At 46.2% G+C, this 18,926-nt stretch overlaps 1 protein-coding gene across 1 annotated transcript in view; it reads right to left on the reverse strand.

Moving 5' to 3' along the window:
• Positions 1-1,142: 1,142 nt before the first annotated feature.
• Positions 1,143-18,926, reverse strand: part of prpf18 (PRP18 pre-mRNA processing factor 18 homolog (yeast)) — a 40,708-nt gene continuing 22,924 nt past the window's right edge. Inside the window, exons 6-10 of the mRNA XM_052034027.1 lie at positions 16,472-16,540; positions 12,738-12,878; positions 7,627-7,698; positions 6,386-6,541; positions 1,143-2,216 (exon numbers count right to left, since the gene is read on the reverse strand). Of these exons, the coding sequence (XP_051889987.1) occupies positions 2,136-2,216; positions 6,386-6,541; positions 7,627-7,698; positions 12,738-12,878; positions 16,472-16,540 (519 nt within the window). The 3' untranslated portion in view covers positions 1,143-2,135. The remainder of the gene's footprint in view (positions 2,217-6,385; positions 6,542-7,626; positions 7,699-12,737; positions 12,879-16,471; positions 16,541-18,926) is intronic.

The following is an 18,926-nucleotide window of genomic DNA, read 5'->3' on the forward strand; positions in this document are numbered from 1 at the left end:
CGTGACACTGCCTCTTCCATCTCTGTTGTAATTTGTACCCCACATCCTGGCCACTATGCAGAGGCCTGTATATAACTCCCATCAGGGTCTTTTTACCCTTGCAGTTTCATTTATCTACCCACAAGGATTCTACGTCTTCTGATCCAATGTCACTTCTTGCTAAGGATTTGATTTCTTTTTTTTAACCAACAGAGCCACCCCACCCCCTCTGCCCACCTGCCTGTCTTTTCAATAGGATGTGTATGCTTGCATGTTTAGTTCCCAGCTGTGATCTTCTTTCAGCCATGACTCTGTGATGCCCACAATTTGTCTGTCACGTTAGTGATACTAAACCTGATTCTGATATACTTCTGATTGATGCAACAAAATATTTTTTTTTAAATGCTATTTAATTCATTTTCAGCTCCATTCTTATTGTGACAAAGCACAGTCTGCCATGTGGAACCATTAGTAAAAAGGAGACAACTGTTTTTTTTTGCATGAAAAACGAAAGATTGATGATACTTTAGAGCAAGGTGACACAATTAATTTGTTCCTTTCCAACTTGACCTGGACTCCCTTCAGATACAGGTGGTTTTATTTTCCTTTACAGTATAAACAGGCAAAGCAACATGAAGACACAAGAGGCTGCAGATACTAGAATCTGGAGCAACAAATTATCTGCTGGAGGAACTCAGTGGGTCAGGCAGCATCTGTGGGAGGAAAGGACTGTCGATATTTCAGGGCAAAATCCTGCATCAGAACTCCATGAGCAACAGGAATCTGCAGACTCTGCAACTCAGCAGCAGTCAGTAGGAAAGGTGGGTAACAATTTTCCTGTTCAGAATAAGCAGAAGATGCTGAAGGGAATATTCTTGGCACTAAGCAATTGTCTTTATAAGAATGGTGATGTACGCGATATGCCCCAACAAATGCCCAAAACCAATATTAGGTGAGATGATGAACAAATGCCAAACAATGGGGAAGGACGAGTGGAAGAAATATATATCAGGACATCCATAAATATCACACTGTCGTACATTCAGCAGTAGGACTGAGTATAGATATGAAGGGCAGGAGTGGTGTCAAATCCATGAGAGACCAAAAGAAAGAGAAAATAATGGGAGATGAATAATTTTGGCCACACAACTGTCACCTGAGAGTTGTTTTAGACAGCGACTTTATTCAAAGCACCAGGTTTCATTCCCTATCTCCAGGAAGAGAAACAGCCACACCATCTCTTTAAAATTAAATCTGCTGAAGTGCCAACAAAGTAAACCACAATATCAGCAAGAAATCAGAGTCATACAGCAGGGAAACAGGCCCTTCAGCCCAACTAGTCCATGCCGACCAAGATGCCCCATCCAAACAGGTCCATTTGTCAGCGTTTGGCCCATAACCTTCTAAACCTTTCCTATCCATGTACCTGCCCAACTGCCTTTAAAAGTTGTTATTGTACCTGCCTCAACCACTTCCTCTGGCAGCTCGTTCCTCATACGTACCACCCTTTGTGTAAAAAGGTTGCCCCAAGTTCCTTTTAAATCTTTCCCCTCTCACCTTAAACCATGCCCTCTAGTTCTTGATTCCCCAACTCTGGGAATCCACAGTTGTAAATGTACTGTAAATGGAAACAGTGGAAGTGTTAAATAGATATTCAGGATGATTTGCCATAATTGCAACTTTATCCAAAACAATTTTTTTTTGGACAGTGTGCATCCAAATCTTTTATATTACAACATAACAAAGGCTATCAAACAAGGCAGTAGAATAGTAGACAGTAGCTGAGTGCCAAAATTGCAATCTAGTCAAAACTAGCTTAACAAAAATGGAGACTATTTATTAACCATATACAATACAAACCTACTCCTGATTAGAATTTCTCCTCACCATCCCCAAGATACTGTGTGAGTTCTGCCCACATGACTTTTCAAAAAGGGTTTGAATTACTGGAAGGATAATTGAAGAGAACTGAATACAGATGTTAAACAATTTTAGGGGCCAAGAAATTTTAAGTTTTGATGCTTTTCTGAAGAATGAAATGTCACGTATAAAGTACTTGTGTAGGCACACAATTTTCTTCATAGTTCATTTTACCGCTGACTCTTCAAGTTTGTCTTACTGGTGAAGGTAATATATTCCATTCAGAAGCAAGCATATCAGAGAGCATTGTACTCTACACACTTTGATGGGTCCGTGGGAAAATGCTTTTGACAGATGGTCATCAATCTCTTCAATCCCTAGAAAAGACATTGACAAGAAAAATTAAATTGGGACAACTCTCAATATGTTGTCTGAAATGAAAGAATACGAGAAGTTTACCTGGCCCCTCAAGCCTGCCCTGCTATTCATTATAATTGTGGCTGATCCATCCAGGCCTCAAATCCTCTTTTGTGCCAGATCCCCCATAGCAACCAATCTCCCAATCTTTCAAAACCGTATCTACCTCCACTAAATGCTTCTAATGGTCCAACTTTCACAATGACATTTCATGAAATTCAGCACCCTCTGCTAGAAGAAATATCTACACACCTCAGTTTTAAATGACTGCCCCTTATCTTGTAGCTGTGTCCCACTGTTCATGGTTCTTTCACTGGCGGAAACATCTCAACATCTACCTTGTCAACCCCCCTTAGGACTACCCTCGTTCTTCTAAACTCCAAGGAATACAGATTCCACCTATTTAACCTCTCTTGATATGATAATCCTCTCATCCCAGGAATTAGCCTGGTGAATCCCTTTTGGACTGCCTCCAACACTGCTATATTCTCTCTAAGGTAAGGGAACCAAAGCTGTGCACCAAAACCCTGTATAACTGTAAAATAAAAATCTCTAATTCTAAACTCTAATCCATTTACAATAAAGGCCAATATGCCATTTGGCCCCTGAATACCTGCCTGCTAACCATTTGAGATACATGCACGAGAGCACCTTGATCCTCTGAACTTCACTTGTTTCCGGTCGCTCTCAGTTTAGATAATAATCTGCCTCGTGATTCCTCACACTGCATATCTTAACACTTTCTCATATTAGATTCCATTTGCCAGGTTTTTGCCAACTCACTCAATCTATGTCCCATTGCAGAATCACAATTAGCCCTTCCACCTATTTTGATGTCACTGGCAAACTTGGATATGTAAATAGTTTTATTTCTCAAAAAAGGAACTTGGAATTCTGTTTTAATGTTTTAAAGATGATACGTAATGCATTAAGTAATCATCTTTCAATTTAGAACCCCAATGCTTCTCAATTTTATTTTGTAATAAATGTATTAATATTTTATATTGGGGAGATTCAGTACTCAGTTCAGAACTGCAGGTATTCACCAGGAGTTCATTTCAGACATGAACACTGTAATCTAATGTTCTTTAACAATCAGAAATAAGTCCATACAGTACGTATCTATGAAGGGAAATGGACAGTCAATGTTTCAAGACCATTCATCAGCTCTGATGAAGGGTCTCAACCCCAAATGTCGACTGTCTGTTTCCCTCCACGGATGCTGCCTGACCCACTGAGTTCCTCATCTTGTGTGTTGCTCCAGATTTCCAGCATCTGCAGTCTCGTCTCTCCATCCAATGTTTCTTGTACCTGTTCTGAGCAATTGATCTCTATGATGTAGTTCTACTTTTCACAAGCTATTCATAATTAAACCAAATACTTCAAAAGTCATATGAATTTTTCATATTTTGCCTTCTTAATTTCACAGGTTACAAAACACTGAAATTCCAGATTTGTTACTTATCATTGTTCACAGAATATATTGACTGCTTTCAACAGCCGGCTGATTTCTCATTTCATTTATGAGCCTTCATGTTCAGCTCCCTGGTTTGCTCCAAGGCCACTGATGAGCAATCTCTGTCGCAAATCAAGACTATTTGTAGACTGCTATGCCCAATCGGTAGGCAACTGGACCAATTGAAGCTTCTGATCAGAGGATCACCAGCATAAAATTAGTAATTTTGGTTTAGAAAAGTAGTGAAAATAAAGCATCTTACTTGCAAGAAAGCTATAGAATGAAATAAATTTATGGCATGGAATCTGGCCATGCAGCCCATCATATCCATGATACCCAAAAATAAAGCTATTTATTCTAATCCCACGTCTCAATCCCTAGCTCTACAGGTTATAGCTGTACAGGTGCTTGTCATTGACCCGCACAGCACAAAAACAGGCCCTTTGGCCCATTCATGCCAACCATCCTTGTACAGGTACTTCTTGAATGCAAGTAGGCTTTCTAATTCCACCTTCCTTTCAGGCAGTCAGTTCCAGACCATCGCTACACTCTGGGTGATATTTTTAAGATCTCCCTTCTAATCCTTCTCCCAATAATTTAAAATCTATGCTCCCTCATTTCTGACATCTCTGCTATGGGAACTGGGTCATGCCTATTTACGAGGTTACTCATCATTGTTCTAGGTTCTTAATTAAGAGTTGTCTGCTCCATAGGAAGCAAACCTGGCTTGTCTAATCTTGGTGAATTGGTTCATTATTGTCACATGTACCAAGGTACAGTGATAAACTTTGTTTTGCATGCCATCCGTACAGATCAATTCATTACATCAGGTCGTTGAGGAAAACAATGAAGTGTTACAGTTACAGAGAAAGTGCAGTGCAGGCAGACAATAAGGTGCAAGGCCACAACAAAATAGACTGTGAGGTCAAGACTCCTTTTTACTAGGGAACGGTTCAATAGTCTTATAAGAGTGGGATAGAAGCTGTCCTTGAGCCTGGTGGTACGTGCTTTCAGACTTTTGTATCTTCTGCCCAATGGGAGAGGGGAGAAGAGAGAATGTCTGGGTTGGGTGGGATCTTTCGTTACGTTGTCCGGTTCGAGAGCCCCATTTCCTCAACAAGTTTGCCTCTTAAAACTTTTTCACTCAACTTCTCTCTAATCATCTACCATTACTTAAACCTCAGCTGCCTTAGTTAAATCACCTCTCTGCTAAGTGAAGCAGTAGTAGTGTAGTGTGGGGGACACAAGAGACTGTAGGTGCTGGAACCTGGAGCAACAAACAAGATGCTGGAGGGACTCAGCAGGTTGAGTGGTAGCACCTGGGGGTGGGGGGGGGGGAGTTGATGAGAATGTAAAATGGGATTAATATAGCATTAACGTAAATGGGTAATTGATGTTCAGAGGTCTGTTTCTGTGCTGTATCCCCCTATGATGCAATTCACTCTCCCCTCGGCTCCTCTGTTCCAATGAAAACAATGTAAGAAGGGTGATATTGGTGTATTACTAGACATAAGATGGACATTACTAATATTAGCAGGAGTTGGTGAATGCAAGAGCCCCTTGGGACATCAGAAACGCCTGAACTGAAGATAGCTCACATTTTCATCCCTGGGGGAGGGGGTTAAGTATAAAAGCAAATATGGCGATAAAGTGGCAGAGCTGGTACTGCTGCCCCACAGCTCCAGTGACCAGGGTTCAATCCTGACCTCCAATGTTGTCTGTGCGGAGCTTCCACGTTCTCCCTGTCTCTGTGTGAGTTTCCTCCCCCGTCCAAAAGACGTGCAGGTTGGTGGGTTAACTGGCCGTTATAAATTGTCCTTCGTGTGTAGGTGAGTGGTAGAACCTGGGGGAGTGTTCCCATTGAATGTGCCGAATGAGGAGCCTTCATCAGTCAGGGCATTAAGTATAGAAGTTGGTATGTCATGGTGCAGTTGTACAAGATGTTGGTGAGGCTGCATTTGGAATATTGTGTTCAGTTTTAGTCACCCTGCTATAAGGAAAGATGCCATTAAGCTGGAAAGAGTGCAGAGGAGATTTACGAGAATGTTGCTGGGACTAGACGGACGGAGTTATGAAGAGAGGTTGAACAGGCTGGGACTTTATTCATTGGAGTGTAGGGGAATGAAGGATGATCTTATAGAGATGTATAAAGTCATGAGGGGCATAAACATGGTGAATGCACACAGTCTTTACCCCAGGGCTGGGGAATCAAGGGCATAGGTTTAGGGTGAGAGGGAAGAGATTTAATAGGAACCCAAGGGGCAACTTTTTCCACCCAGTGGGTGGTCAGTATATGGAATGATCTGCCAGAGGAAGTGGTTGAGGCAGGTACAATAACAACACTTAGAAGGCACTTGGACAGGTACATAGATAGGAAAGGTTGATAGGGATATGGGCCAAACATGGGCAAATGCTTAGATGGGCATCCTGGTCAGGATGGACTGGTTGGGCCGAAGGGCCTGTTTCCATGCTATATGACTTTATGGTTAAAAAAAGGGAATAGTGTAAATGGATGCCTGATGGTTGGTGTGGACGGTGTGCGAAGCACTCGCTTCCATGTTGTAAAACTCTAACTTAAGATCTAAATCATAACAGCAAAATAGAAGATTAAAAATTGCCAATTATCTTTCAAAGCTCAGCGTGGATCTCCAAATTTAGAGCTTTGAAACCAACCTGAATGTACTTTCGCTGTGTTTCATCGTTTAAAACATGTGCCACGTGTTTAGAAAAGATTTTTTCTCGGCCAGTACGTGCGTGAATACCGACCATGGTGACTCCAATAGGCCAGGGTGCATTACCAATGGCCATCTGAAGGTAAGCATCATTCGCCTGTGGGAAAAAACAAATGATTTGTATAAACTTGATATAATCAGCAAATTGGCCACATAAGAGTTGAGCAGTTAATTTTCCATTATTAAGCAAGCTTAACAAAGGCATTCGTGTTTTTAGTAAATGGTCTGGTGACCCACAGTACTAACTGGGTTCAACAGTAATAATTAGTTCCATGCACTGTGCTTAGAACCATAGAACGTGGATATATACACGGATGGGAGAGGTCTGGAGGGTTACGGACCAAGTGCAGGTCAATGGGAATAGCGGAATAATATTTCGGTACAGACTACGATTCTAACACTACAAGCACAGAAAACAGGCCATTCGGCCCTTCTAGTCTGTACTGAAACTTTATTCCGCTATTCCCATTGACCTGCACTCGGTCTATAACCCTCCAGACCTCTCCCCTCCATATATCTATCTAATTTTGAAGTTTTAAGAATAAAGAGCGAGCCCACATTTACCTTGGCTTTTATTGCAAGGAGGTTGAAGCACAGGAGAAGGGGCTTCTACTCCAATGGTACAGGGCTTTTGATATAAACACATCTGATACTTTGTGTGTATGTTTGGTTTACCTTAGTTCAGCAAGATATTTGCCTAGGAAATTGGGCAGTGGAAGTTCCTGTGATGAAGGGCCGGAGTTGTGAGGAAAGATTGAGCAGACTGGGCCAATGCTCATTGGTTTAGAAGGATGAAGGATGATTGCGTTGAGGAGGTAAAGCTGAGAAAGACTAGAATAAGGAAGCATAGTCTCAGGATAAGGCTTAAGAGGAAGAGGAGAGGGAAGCTTATGGCATAACCACTTAATGGAAATGTAATGTTAAATTAGATAGCTCAGGATCATTGTGGGTCTTCACTTAAGATCCCCTGCAGATCCAACAAACATTAATATGCCTTTAAATGAGAAATCCATATTTTCTGACAAGACAATTTTGCCAGTATAAATAGAATGTATTCCACAAAGCCTAAACATTTCTGACAAGAAGATTGATTTTTAACTTTCAAACAACCTTTCAAAGTTGATCCTATTCCTTTGAAGTTATCAACTCTGTGAACATAGTGAAATAATTGTGTCAATATACCTTAACATATTCTCTTTGTAACATGAACTTGATAATATCAGTTATAGATTCTTTGATGTCCTGTGGCAAAGTCTGGGGAAGAAGAGAAAGAAATATACTCTCATTTCAAGATTTCCAATGGATCATATTTCATGAAACCACAGCAATTTAATGTCAGCACTAATCAGGACTAGTCTCATCAGTAATAGCCTGTGCAATGCCAAAAAAAAGTCAGTAATCAGAAAAAAAAATTATTAATTATGAATGCCAGTTTTCTCATGCTCTGCAGCGAAGTACAAGCAGAGCATGAGAGAGAAAGACAAGCTGCCGAAGGATTATGGATTTTTGGTATAGTCAGGGTCATAGAGCTTTAAAGAGTCAAATAAAATCCATTAAGTTAAAATTGTTACGAACATTTTCATCTCCATTGCTGGCGAATGTCCAGCTCTACATTTCCGTTACTGAAAATGCTGACCTGTTCAAAACTGATAAAAAGTCACTGAAATAAGATGTTGTAGCGGTTGCTACCGCGGAAAAAACAAGACTCTACTCGGAGGGTTGCCAAACAGAACTGGTTTATTTTCCCGCCTTGTGCGGGCCCTTTAAGGGAGAAAAACTCCCGCCCAAAAAACCGGCAATGACGTAAGTCCTACGTCATCAGGACTTTCCCGCACGCGGGTTCTCCCCGTCGCTCGGAAAGACGAGGCCCGCCGCCATCTTGGGCCTCGTCGCTCCGACACCGCGCGACCCGACTGCCGAGCCGGTTCGCCCGACTAGACGGTGAGTCGCCACACAACCCCCCCCAGAACCGGCGAGACAGTCCCCAAGGTCCGTGGCTGTGCCAGCTGCCGCTTAGGGGGGCGGCCTCTGCGTCGTGGCGTGGCCACCTCGACAGGCTGTTGCAGATCCAAATGGGCCGGTTTGAGGCGGTCCGCCGTGAAAACCTGTTCCCTGCCTCCAATGTCCAAAATAAAAGTGGATCCGTTATTCCGTATGACTCGGAACGGTCCCTCATATGGTCGTTGCAATGGCGCCCGAGGTGTGCCCCTGCGAACGAAAACAAACTTACAGTCCCGTAGTTCCTTGGGCTGGCAGGATGGGGCTTGACCGTGCCATGAGGTGGGAATCGGGGCCAAGGCGCCGAGCTTCTCGCGCAGTCTTTGTAGAACTGCTGGGGGTTGTTCCCCTTGGTCCTGAAGGGCAGGTATGAAATCCCAGGGACAACTAGTGGCGCCCCGTATACAAGCTCAGCTGACGAAGTGCGGAGGTCGTCTTTGGGGGCAGTGCGTATGCCGAGCAGGACCCAAGGCAGCTCGTCAACCCAGTTAGGACCCTTCAGGCGGGCCATCAAGGCCGATTTTAGATGGCGGTGAAAACGTTCCACCAACCCGTTTGATTGAGGATGGTAGGCCGTGGTGGTGTGCAGCTGCGTCCCTAGCAGGTTCGCTAATGCAGCCCAGAGACTGGAAGTGAATTGGGTGCCTCTGTCTGAAGTGATGTGGGCCGGAACGCCAAAACGTGAGACCCAAGTTGTGAGCAGCGCTCGGGCGCAGGAATCAGTTGTGATGTCAGTCAGGGGGGTTGCCTCAGGCCACCTCGTGAACCGGTCCACGATGGTAAGGAGGTACCGGGCTCCTCTTGAAACCGGCAGAGGGCCCACGAGGTCGACGTGTATGTGGTCAAACCTCCTACGGGTAGGCTCGAACTGCTGTGGTGGCACCTTGGTGTGTCACTGGATTTTTGACGTCTGGCAGTGCAGACAAGTCCTGGCCCACTCACTGACCTGTTTGCGCAGGCCATGCCAGACAAACTTGCTGGCGACCAGTCGGACAGTAGATCTGATGGATGGGTGCGCCAACCCATGTACCGAGTCAAAAACGCGTCTCCGCCAGGCTGCAGGGACAATAGGGCGGGGCTGACCAGTCGCAACGTCACAAAGTAGGGTCCGCTGACCTGGACCAACCAAGAAATCTCGGAGCTGCAGACCCGAGACTGCAGTTCTGTAGCTGGGCATTTCGTCGTCGGCTTGCTGTGCGTCAGCCAGGGCCGTGTAGTCGACACCCAAGGATAGGTTGTGGATGGTTGGTCTGGAAAGTGCATCAGCAACGACATTATCCTTTCCGGAGACATGTTGGATGTCAGTTGTGAACTCGGAAATGTAGGATAAATGTCTCTGCTGACGAGCTGACCAGGGATCGGAGACTTTGGAGAAGGCAAAGGACAGAGGCTTATGATCGGTGAAAGCGGTGAAAGGCCTGCCTTCTAGAAAGTATCGGAAATGCCAGACCGCCAGATACAGCGCTAGAAGTTCCCGATCAAAAGCGCTGTACTTCAGTTCGGGCAGTCTAAGGTGTTTGCTGAAAAATGCCAAGGGTTGCCAGCGGCCTTCGAGTAGCTGTTCCAGTACCCCACCCACCGCGGTGTTGGACGCGTCTACCGTGAGGGCAGTCGGGACGTCAGTCCTAGGGTGTACCAGCATCGTGGCGTCTGCCAGGGCGTCTTTGGCCTTAACGAAAGCAGCCGCAGCCTCGTCAGTCCAGGTGATGTCCTTGCCCTTACCAGCCAGCAGCGAGAACAGAGGGCACATGATACGGGCTGCTGCAGGGATGAAACGATGGTAAAAGTTGACCATCCCAAGGAATTCCTGTAGGCCTTTGACTGTGTCGGGGCGGGCAAAATGGCGGATAGCATCCACCTTGGCGGGTAGGGGTGTTGCCCCGTCGCTGGTGATTTTGTGGCCGAGGAAATCGATAGAGTCAAGTCCAAATTGGCACTTGGACGGGTTGATCGTGAGGCCGAAATCGCGGAGGCGGGAATACAGCTGGCGGAGGTGGGAAAGGTGTTCCTGGCGGTTACGGCTGGCGATCAGTATGTCGTCCAAGTAAATGAACACGAAGTCCAGGTCTCGGCCTACCGCGTCCATCAGCCGCTGGAAGGTCTGCGCGGCGTTCTTAAGGCCAAACGGCATCCGAAGGAATTCGAACAGGCCGAATGGGGTGATAATCGCAGTTTTGGGGACGTCATCCGGATGGACCGGGATTTGGTGGTATCCCCTAACGAGGTCCACTTTGGAAAAGATGCGGGCCCCGTGTAAGGTCGCTGCGAAGTCCTGGATGTGAGGGATGGGATAGCGGTCCGGGGTGGTGGCGTCATTCAGCCTGCGGTAGTCGCCGCAGGGCCTCCACCCTCCGGTGGCTTTGGGGACCATGTGCAGGGGGGAGGCCCAGGGGCTGTCTGACCTGCGAACAATCCCCAGCTCCTCCATGTGACGGAACTCTTCCTTTGCCAGGCGGAGCTTGTCTGGAGGTAATCGTCGTGCTCGGGCATGAAGGGGTGGCCCTGTGGTAATGATGTGGTGTCGTACCCCATGTGTGGGCCGAGAATTTGTAAACGAAGGTGCCAAAATCGATGGGAATTCGGCTAGGAGCTTGGCGAAATCGTCGCCAGAAAGGGTAATGGAGTCCAGGCGCGGGGCTGGTGGGCTGATTTCTCCCAGGGGATAGGTCCGGAGAGTGCTAGAGTGGACTAACCGCTTCCTTCGCAGGTCGACTAACAGGTTGTGGGCCCGAAGGAAATCGGCGCCTAGGAGTGGTCGGGCGACGGTGGCAAGGGTAAAGGTCCAGGTAAAACGGCTGCCGCCAAAGTGTAATTGAAGCGTACGGGTGCCGAAAGACCGTATCGTTGTACCGTTGGCGGCATTGAGTAGAGGACCTGGTGGCCTGTCACGAGTGTCGCGGCCTGTCGGGGGCAAAATACTGACCTCCGCTCCAGTACCAACGAGGAAACGCCGTCCAGATTTCTTGTCCTGAACGAATAGGAGGTTCTGTCGGCGGCCAGCCGCCGTAGCCATCAGCGGCGGCTGGCCCTGGCGTTTCCCTGACTTGCAGGGTGGGCGGCATCGACGGGCCTCCGCACCCCACCTCTGATGGTAGAAGCACAGCTGGTCACCCGTGTCGTCGTCTGCGTTCCTGGGGCGTGGCTGCTCGGTTGCTGGGGCCGGGCGAGGCAGGCGTTGGGCTCGCGGCCTGGTGATTTGACTGACGGACGAACCGCTCTCGCGCTTGGCCCTCCACAGGACATCTGCCCGGGCGGCCACCTCACGGGGGTTGCTGAAGTCGGCATCAGCTAACAACAAGTGGATGTCATCAGGGAGCTGTTCGAGGAAGGCCTGTTCGAACATCAGGCATGGCTTGTGTCCCTCGGCCAATGCCAGCATCTCATTCATTAGGGCGGATGGGGATCTGTCCCCCAGGCCATCCAGATGAAGCAGGCGGGCGGCGCGCTCACGACGGGAGAGGCCGAAGGTCCGGATCAAAAGATCTTTGAAAGCCGGGTACTTATCTTCCTCCGGAGGCGACTGGATGAAGTCTCCAACCTGGGCGGCTGTCTCCTGGTCCAGAGAGCTAACCACATGGTAGTACTTCGTGGAGTCGGAGGTGATCTGCCGAAGGTGGAATTGCGCTTCGGCCTGGTCAAACCAGACGCTGGGCCGAAGTGTCCAAAAGGTGGGCAGCTTGAGGGCCACTGCGTTGGCTGCTGCGCTGTCGTCCATTTCGCGGGTCCAAAAGCCGTTTGGACCGTCGGGGTCACCAATGTAGCGGTTGCTACCGCGGAATAAAACAAGACTCTACTCGGAGGGTTGCCAAACAGAACTGGTTTATTTTCCCGCCTTGTGCGGGCCCTTTAAGGGAGAAAAACTCCCGCCCAAAAAACCGGCAATGACGTAAGTCCTACGTCATCAGGACTTTCCCGCGCGCGGGTTCTCCCCGTCGCTCGGAAAGACGAGGCCCGCCGCCATCTTGGGCCTCGTCGCTCCGACACCGCGCGACCCGACTGCCGAGCCGGTTCGCCCGACTAGACGGTGAGTCGCCACAATGTTAAATATTTCTCACTCCACAAATGTTCTCATATCTATTGAGTATTACCAGTGTTTTCTGTTTTTATTTTAATTGCTAAAATCTAAAATATTCTGCTTTTGTACCCCTCCATTACAATTGGGTTAACTGAATCAGTTCATTCTAGACAATATTACCAATCCTGTGCGTTAACCTTGGTCCACACACCCAGCAAACTACTCCTGTATATTAAAATAAACTGAAAAGACTCCAGCAGTTTCAGAAGAGGCTTCTTACCTTTTTCCGAAGTTTCCTGAAGAGAGGCTTTAAGTAGGATTCCGTCTGCTTGTGAGTTGCCCCAGCCAGTTTACCTTGTACACTGCACTTTAAATAATCCTCTCTTGCGTTTAGATCTTTTGCCCAAACACCTAGAAGAAACTAAAGGAGAAAAGGTAGATTAGAGTGCCTTACAAAGGAAATTAGATTAAAATAATTATTTTTGCAAAGTAGAAAGGAGCTTGAATTTGTATGTCAGCATTAGGGTTTCTCAGTCAGGTTCTGCTCCAGTCTCTGGCTCTTCATTGGCACAGACACAATGAGCCAAATGGCAGCCTCCTGTTTTGTAATTTTTGTTTTACAATTCCACAATACTGATTATATGAATCAGAATCAGGTTTATCATCACTGACACATGGCCTGAAATTTGTTGTTTTGCAGCAGCAGTACAGTGCAAGACATAAAAAGTTACAAAAACAATAGATAAATAGTGCAAGAGAGGAATAAAGAGGTAGTGCTCATGGGCCATTCAGAAATCTGATGGCGGAGGGGAAGAAGCTGTTCCTGAATCGTTGAGTGTGGGACTTCAGGCTCCTGTACCTCCTCCCTGATGGTAGTAACATGAAGAGGGCATGTCAAAGATGGTGAGGGTCCTTAGTAATGGATGCTTGAGGCACCACCTCTTAAAGATGTCCTCGATGGTGGGGAGGGTTGTGCCCATGATGGAGCTGGCTGAGTCTACAACCCTCCGCAGCCTCTTTTGATCCTGCACATTGCAGCCTCCGTACCAGGCGGTGATGCAACCAGTCAGAATGCTCTCCACTGTACATCTGTAAAAATTTGCTTTGGTGGCGTACCAAATCTCCTCAAACTCCTAATGAAGTAGAGCTGCTGATGTGCCTTCTTCGTGATTGCATCGATGTGTTGATGCCTAGGAACTTGAAGCTGCTCACCCTTTCCACCACTGACCCCTCAATGAGGACTGGTGTGTGTTCTCCAGACTTCCCCTTCCTGAAGTCCACAATCAGTTCTTTGGTCTTGCAGACGTCGAGTGCGAGGTTGTTGTTATGACACCACTCAGCCAGCCGATCTATCTCACTCCTGTACGCCTCCTCGTCACCATCTGAGATTCTGCCAACAACAGGGGTGTCATCAGCGAATTTATAGATGGCATTTGAGCTGTGCCTGGCCACACAGTCACGAGTGTAGAGAGAGTAGAGCAGTGAGCTAAGCATGCAGCCTTGACATGCGCCTGTGTTGATCGTCAATAAAATCACACCAAGAAAAATAGGAGTGCCTACAAGATTGCCATAACTGAAGGCTAAGGAAACCCAAAATTTTATAACAGCAACACAATCTCAGTTAAGATGCCTTAAGACAACAGATCCATTTATAACGTTGTTCTTGAGATAAATATATTTAAGAGCTCAGCACAAAATCTGTGCTGAAAAGATACACGGGAGAATTCATCATTGGTTTCATTAACAACTAGCAAATCACTAGAATTGTAGAAACGGGCTCTCACAGCCCATCTCGTCCAGGCCAACTGTGATTCCTATCTATGCTAATCCCATCTGCCTGCATTAGGCCCACGTCCCTCTACCCCCTCCTATCCAAGTACCTGCCCAAATGTCTTTTAAGCATTGTAATTATATCTGCTTCTTCCACCTCCTCTGGCAGGTCGTTCCAGGAAACCACCACTCTCTGTGTGAAAATTTTACCCCTCAAATCTCCTTTAAGTTTCTCCCCTCCCTCCTAAAACTGTACCCTCCATTCCACGCAACATCCTGGTGAATCTCCTTTACACTTGCTCTATTCCTACCACATCATTCCTGTAGTACGGCAACTAGAATCAGAAAGAATAATCCAAGTGCAGTCTAACCAATGTTTTGTAAAACTACACCACAACATCCCAACTCTTACACACAATGCCTCGGCCTATGAAGGCAAGCTCATCAAATGCCTTTTTCACTATCCTATCAATCTGTGCTGCCACTTTCAGGGAGCTACGGACTTACATCCCAAGGTCACTCTGTACATCAACATTCCTAAGGTCCCTGCCATTTACTCTATATGTCCTCCTAGGATTTGACCTCCCAAAGTACACTACACACTTTGTCTAAATTAAATTCAATTTGCCTCACACTTGTCTGGATTAAATTCCAAATGCCACCGCTTCACCCAACCTTCCAGCTAATCTATGTCCCCACGTCCTTAGACAACCTTATTTCATTATCTATGACTGTCTTCCACAAAATTACCGATCATACTACATATATTCTCATCAAGTCGTTTATAAGATAAGATATCATAATATACATCAAAACACACAGTGAAATGTATCTTTTGCGTAGAGTGTTCTGGGGGCAGCCCGCAAGTGTCTCCACACTTCCGGCACCGACATAGCATGCCCACAACTTCCTAACTCGTACATCTTTGGAATGTGGGAGGAAACCAGAGCACCCAGAGGAAACCCATGCAGACATGGGGAGAACATACAAACTCCTTACAGACAGTGGCCGGAATTGAACCCGGGTCACTGGCGCTGTAATAGCATTATGCTAACCACTACCCTATCGGGCCTGCCCTATATATTACAAACAACATATATTACAAAGGCCCCAGCGCTAATCTCTGCAGTACAGCATTGTTACAAATTTCCAGTTTAAAAAAAGCACCCATCCACCATTACGCTGGGCCTCCTTTCACCAAGCAAATTTTGGATCCAGTTTGGCAACACACCTCGGATCCCTTGTGCCTTAACCTATCTGATCCTTGTCAAAAGCCTTACTAGCGTTCATTCTTAGCAAAATACAACTGAATAATTTAAGAGCAGACAAACCAATCTTCTAGTTCTTAAGGCAGTAAAGGTCACGGAGTGCAAAAGTCTTTAACCGTGGGTTTGGAGCTAAGTTGCAGGAGCTCAGCTTTAGTTGTCAGACGGAAATGATGTAAAAAGAAAGATACCGTCAAAATCAACCTGCCCAGCTAACTGGGCTTGGGAAGATAACCAGGTCAAACAAGGCAAATCAATCAGCTTAAGTACAGAGCATACTCAAATCAAAATGTTCAATAAGTTAGGCAAGCTTACTTGGAACATTGTGGAGCAATTATTACGTTTACTGTTCTTGGAGAACATTGTGATATTACTGTGTGTTCACTTACTATCAGTAAAATGAAGCACTTTGAGGATTGGTTGTGGTCTCAGCTCATTAACGTGTTTTGAAGTCTGACTTTGGAAACACGGGAAGGGTCTGTACAAGAACATGTGTGAAAGACAAGAAGTTCAGCTCACAAGGTGGGGTACCATCATTCCATTCGTGGATTACAGCAATGGGGAAAGTTTCTAATAAATATATTGCAAGGAAAGAAATTGCAGAGACTCTGACTCTTGATTAGCACCGACAAAATGAGCCAAATGACCTCCACGTTATAATTTTTTTTTGAACAACTGCATGATATTGATTGTATGATTGGGCAGTAAGAATCACACCAAGGAACACATGACTCCTTACAAAATCACCATAGCTGAAGACTGAGGAATCCCCAAAACTTGTAACAAAACATCATCTATCCCGTTAACTTAAAGAGTCATTATTGTGACAGTCCAAGTACACCACTCAGGACTTCTACAGCCAGTAAGAGGACATTTCCATCCCACAGAACCTCTGGAGCAACTTGTAAATGATCTAATTCACTGAACGCTGTCACAGAAAAGCATTTTATCAACGTACAATCAAAATGTGTAATCTTACCCTTAGAACTTTGGTTATAATGTCCATGTCTTTATAATCGTCACCCTGACCCAAGGACTCACCCAAAGCCTGCATAGGAAAACAAACTATTATTACTACTGTGTTAGAACATGGGAAATCAATCACTTAACAGCAGCTAATGTAAATGACAAAGCAACTCCAATCATCAATCACATCACCAATAGCCTGTCCTGGTCCAACCACGTAGACGCCACGGCCAAGAAAGTTCACTAGTGCCACTACTTCCTCAGGAGGCTATAGAAATTTGACATATCCCTGTTGATCCTCACCAATTTTTAATTGGTGCACCACAGAAAGCATTCCATCCCGATGGATCATGGCTTGGCATGGCTAATGCTCTGCCCGAGACTACAAGAAACTGCAGAGACTTGTGGACACAGCTCAGCACATCACGGAAACCAGCTTCCCCTCCATGGTTTATTGGTTTATCATTGTCACTTGTACTAAGGTACAGTGAAAAGCTTGTCTTACAAACTGATCGTACAGGTCAATTCATTACACAGTGCAGTTACATTGAGTGCATTGATGTAGTACAGGCAAAAACAATAACAGTACAGAGTAAAGTGTCACAGCTACAGAGAAAGTGCAGTGCAATAAGGTGCAAGGTCACAACAAGGTAGATCGTGAGGTCAGAGTCCATCTCATTGTATAAGGGAACCGTTCAATAGTCTTATCACAGTGGGCTAGAAGCTGTCCTTAAGTCTGGTGGTACGTGCCCTTAGGCTCCTGTATCTTCTACTCAATGGAAGAGGACAGAAGAGAGAATGTCCCGGGTCGGTGGGGTCTTTGATTATGCTGGCTGCTACACCAAGACAACGAGAGGTAAAGACAGAGTCCAAGGAGGGGAGGCTGGTGTCCGTGATGCTCTAGGCTGTGTCCACAACTCTCTGCAGCTTCTTGTGGTCCTGGGCAGAGCAGTTGCCGTACCAAGCCGTGATACATCCAGATAGGATGCTTCCTATGGTGCATCGGTAAAAGTTGATGAGAGTCAAAGGGGACAAACCAAATTTCTTTAGCCTCCTGAGGAAGTAGAGGTGCTGGTGAGCTTTCTTGGCCGTGGCATCCATGTGATTTGACCAGGACAGGCTGTTGGTGATGTTCACTCCCAGGAACTTGAAGCTCTCAACCCTCTTGACCTCAGCACCATTGATGTAGACAAGTGCATGTACACCGCCCCCTTTCCTGAAGTCAATCACCAGCTCTTTTGTTTTGTTGACATTGAGGGAAAGGTTGTTGTCATGACACCATTCTACTAAGCTCTCTCTCTCCTTCCTGTACTCCTACTCATCGCTGTTTGAGACACGGCCTACGACGGTGGTATCATCTGCAAACTTGTAGATGGAGTTAGAGCAGAATCTGGCCACGCAGTCATGAATGTATAGGGAGTAGAGCAGAGGGCTGAGGATGCAGCCTTGTGGGGCACCAGTGTTGAGAATAACCATGCTGGAGGTATTGCTGCCTATCCTCACTGATTGCGGTCTGTTTGTTAGAAAGTCAAAGATCCAGTTACAGAGGGAGGTGTTGAGTCCTAGGTCTCGGAGTTTGCTTGGAATTATTGTATTGAAGGCAGAGCTGTAGTCAATAAACAATAGTCTAACATAGGTGTCTTTACTGTCCAGATGCTCCAGAGCTGAGTGTAGGACCAGGGAGATGGCATCCGCTGTAGACCTGTTTTGCCAATAGGCGAATTGCAATGGGTCCAGGTTGTCTGGGAGGCTGGAGTTGATGTGTGCCATGACCAACATCTCAAAGCACTTCATGATGGTGGATGTCAGAGCCACTAGTCGGTAGTCATTGAGGCATGTTACCTTGCTTTTCTTTGGTACTGGGATGATAGTGGTCTTCTTAAAACAGGAGGGAACCTGAGATTGAAGCAGGGAGAGGTTGAATATGTCCGCAAATACTTCTGCCAGCTGATCAGCACAAGATCTGAGCACGCAGCCCGGGACTCCATCTGGGTCAGGTGCTTTCCTCGTGTTCACTCTCTGGAAGACTGATCTTACGTCCTCCACTGTGATCACAGATTCAGCTGTGTTGGTGGCTGTCAGGGTGGATGGTGACAATCCACTTCCCTTTTGTTCAAAATGCGCATAGAATGCGTTAAGTTCATCAGTAAGGGATGCCCTGTTGTTAGCTATGCAGCCTGACTTCATCTTGTAGCCTGTTATGGCATATAAGCCCTGTAGCCCGTTATGGCATGTAAGTCTCTGTCCACACTTTGCTGCCTCGGTAAAGCAGCCAACATGATCAAAGACCCCACCCATCCTGGATATTCTCTTCTCCCCCCTCCCATCAGGCAGAAGATACAAAAGCCTGAAAGCATGTACCACCAGGCTCAAGGACAGCTTCTATCCCACTCTCATAAGACTTTTGAATGGTACCCTGCTATGATAAGATTGAGTCTTGACCTCTCAATCTACCTTGTTATGGCCTT

The sequence above is a fragment of the Pristis pectinata genome, chromosome 19 (assembly GCF_009764475.1).
Source record: "Pristis pectinata isolate sPriPec2 chromosome 19, sPriPec2.1.pri, whole genome shotgun sequence".
NCBI classification, from domain to species: Eukaryota; Metazoa; Chordata; class Chondrichthyes; order Rhinopristiformes; family Pristidae; genus Pristis; species Pristis pectinata.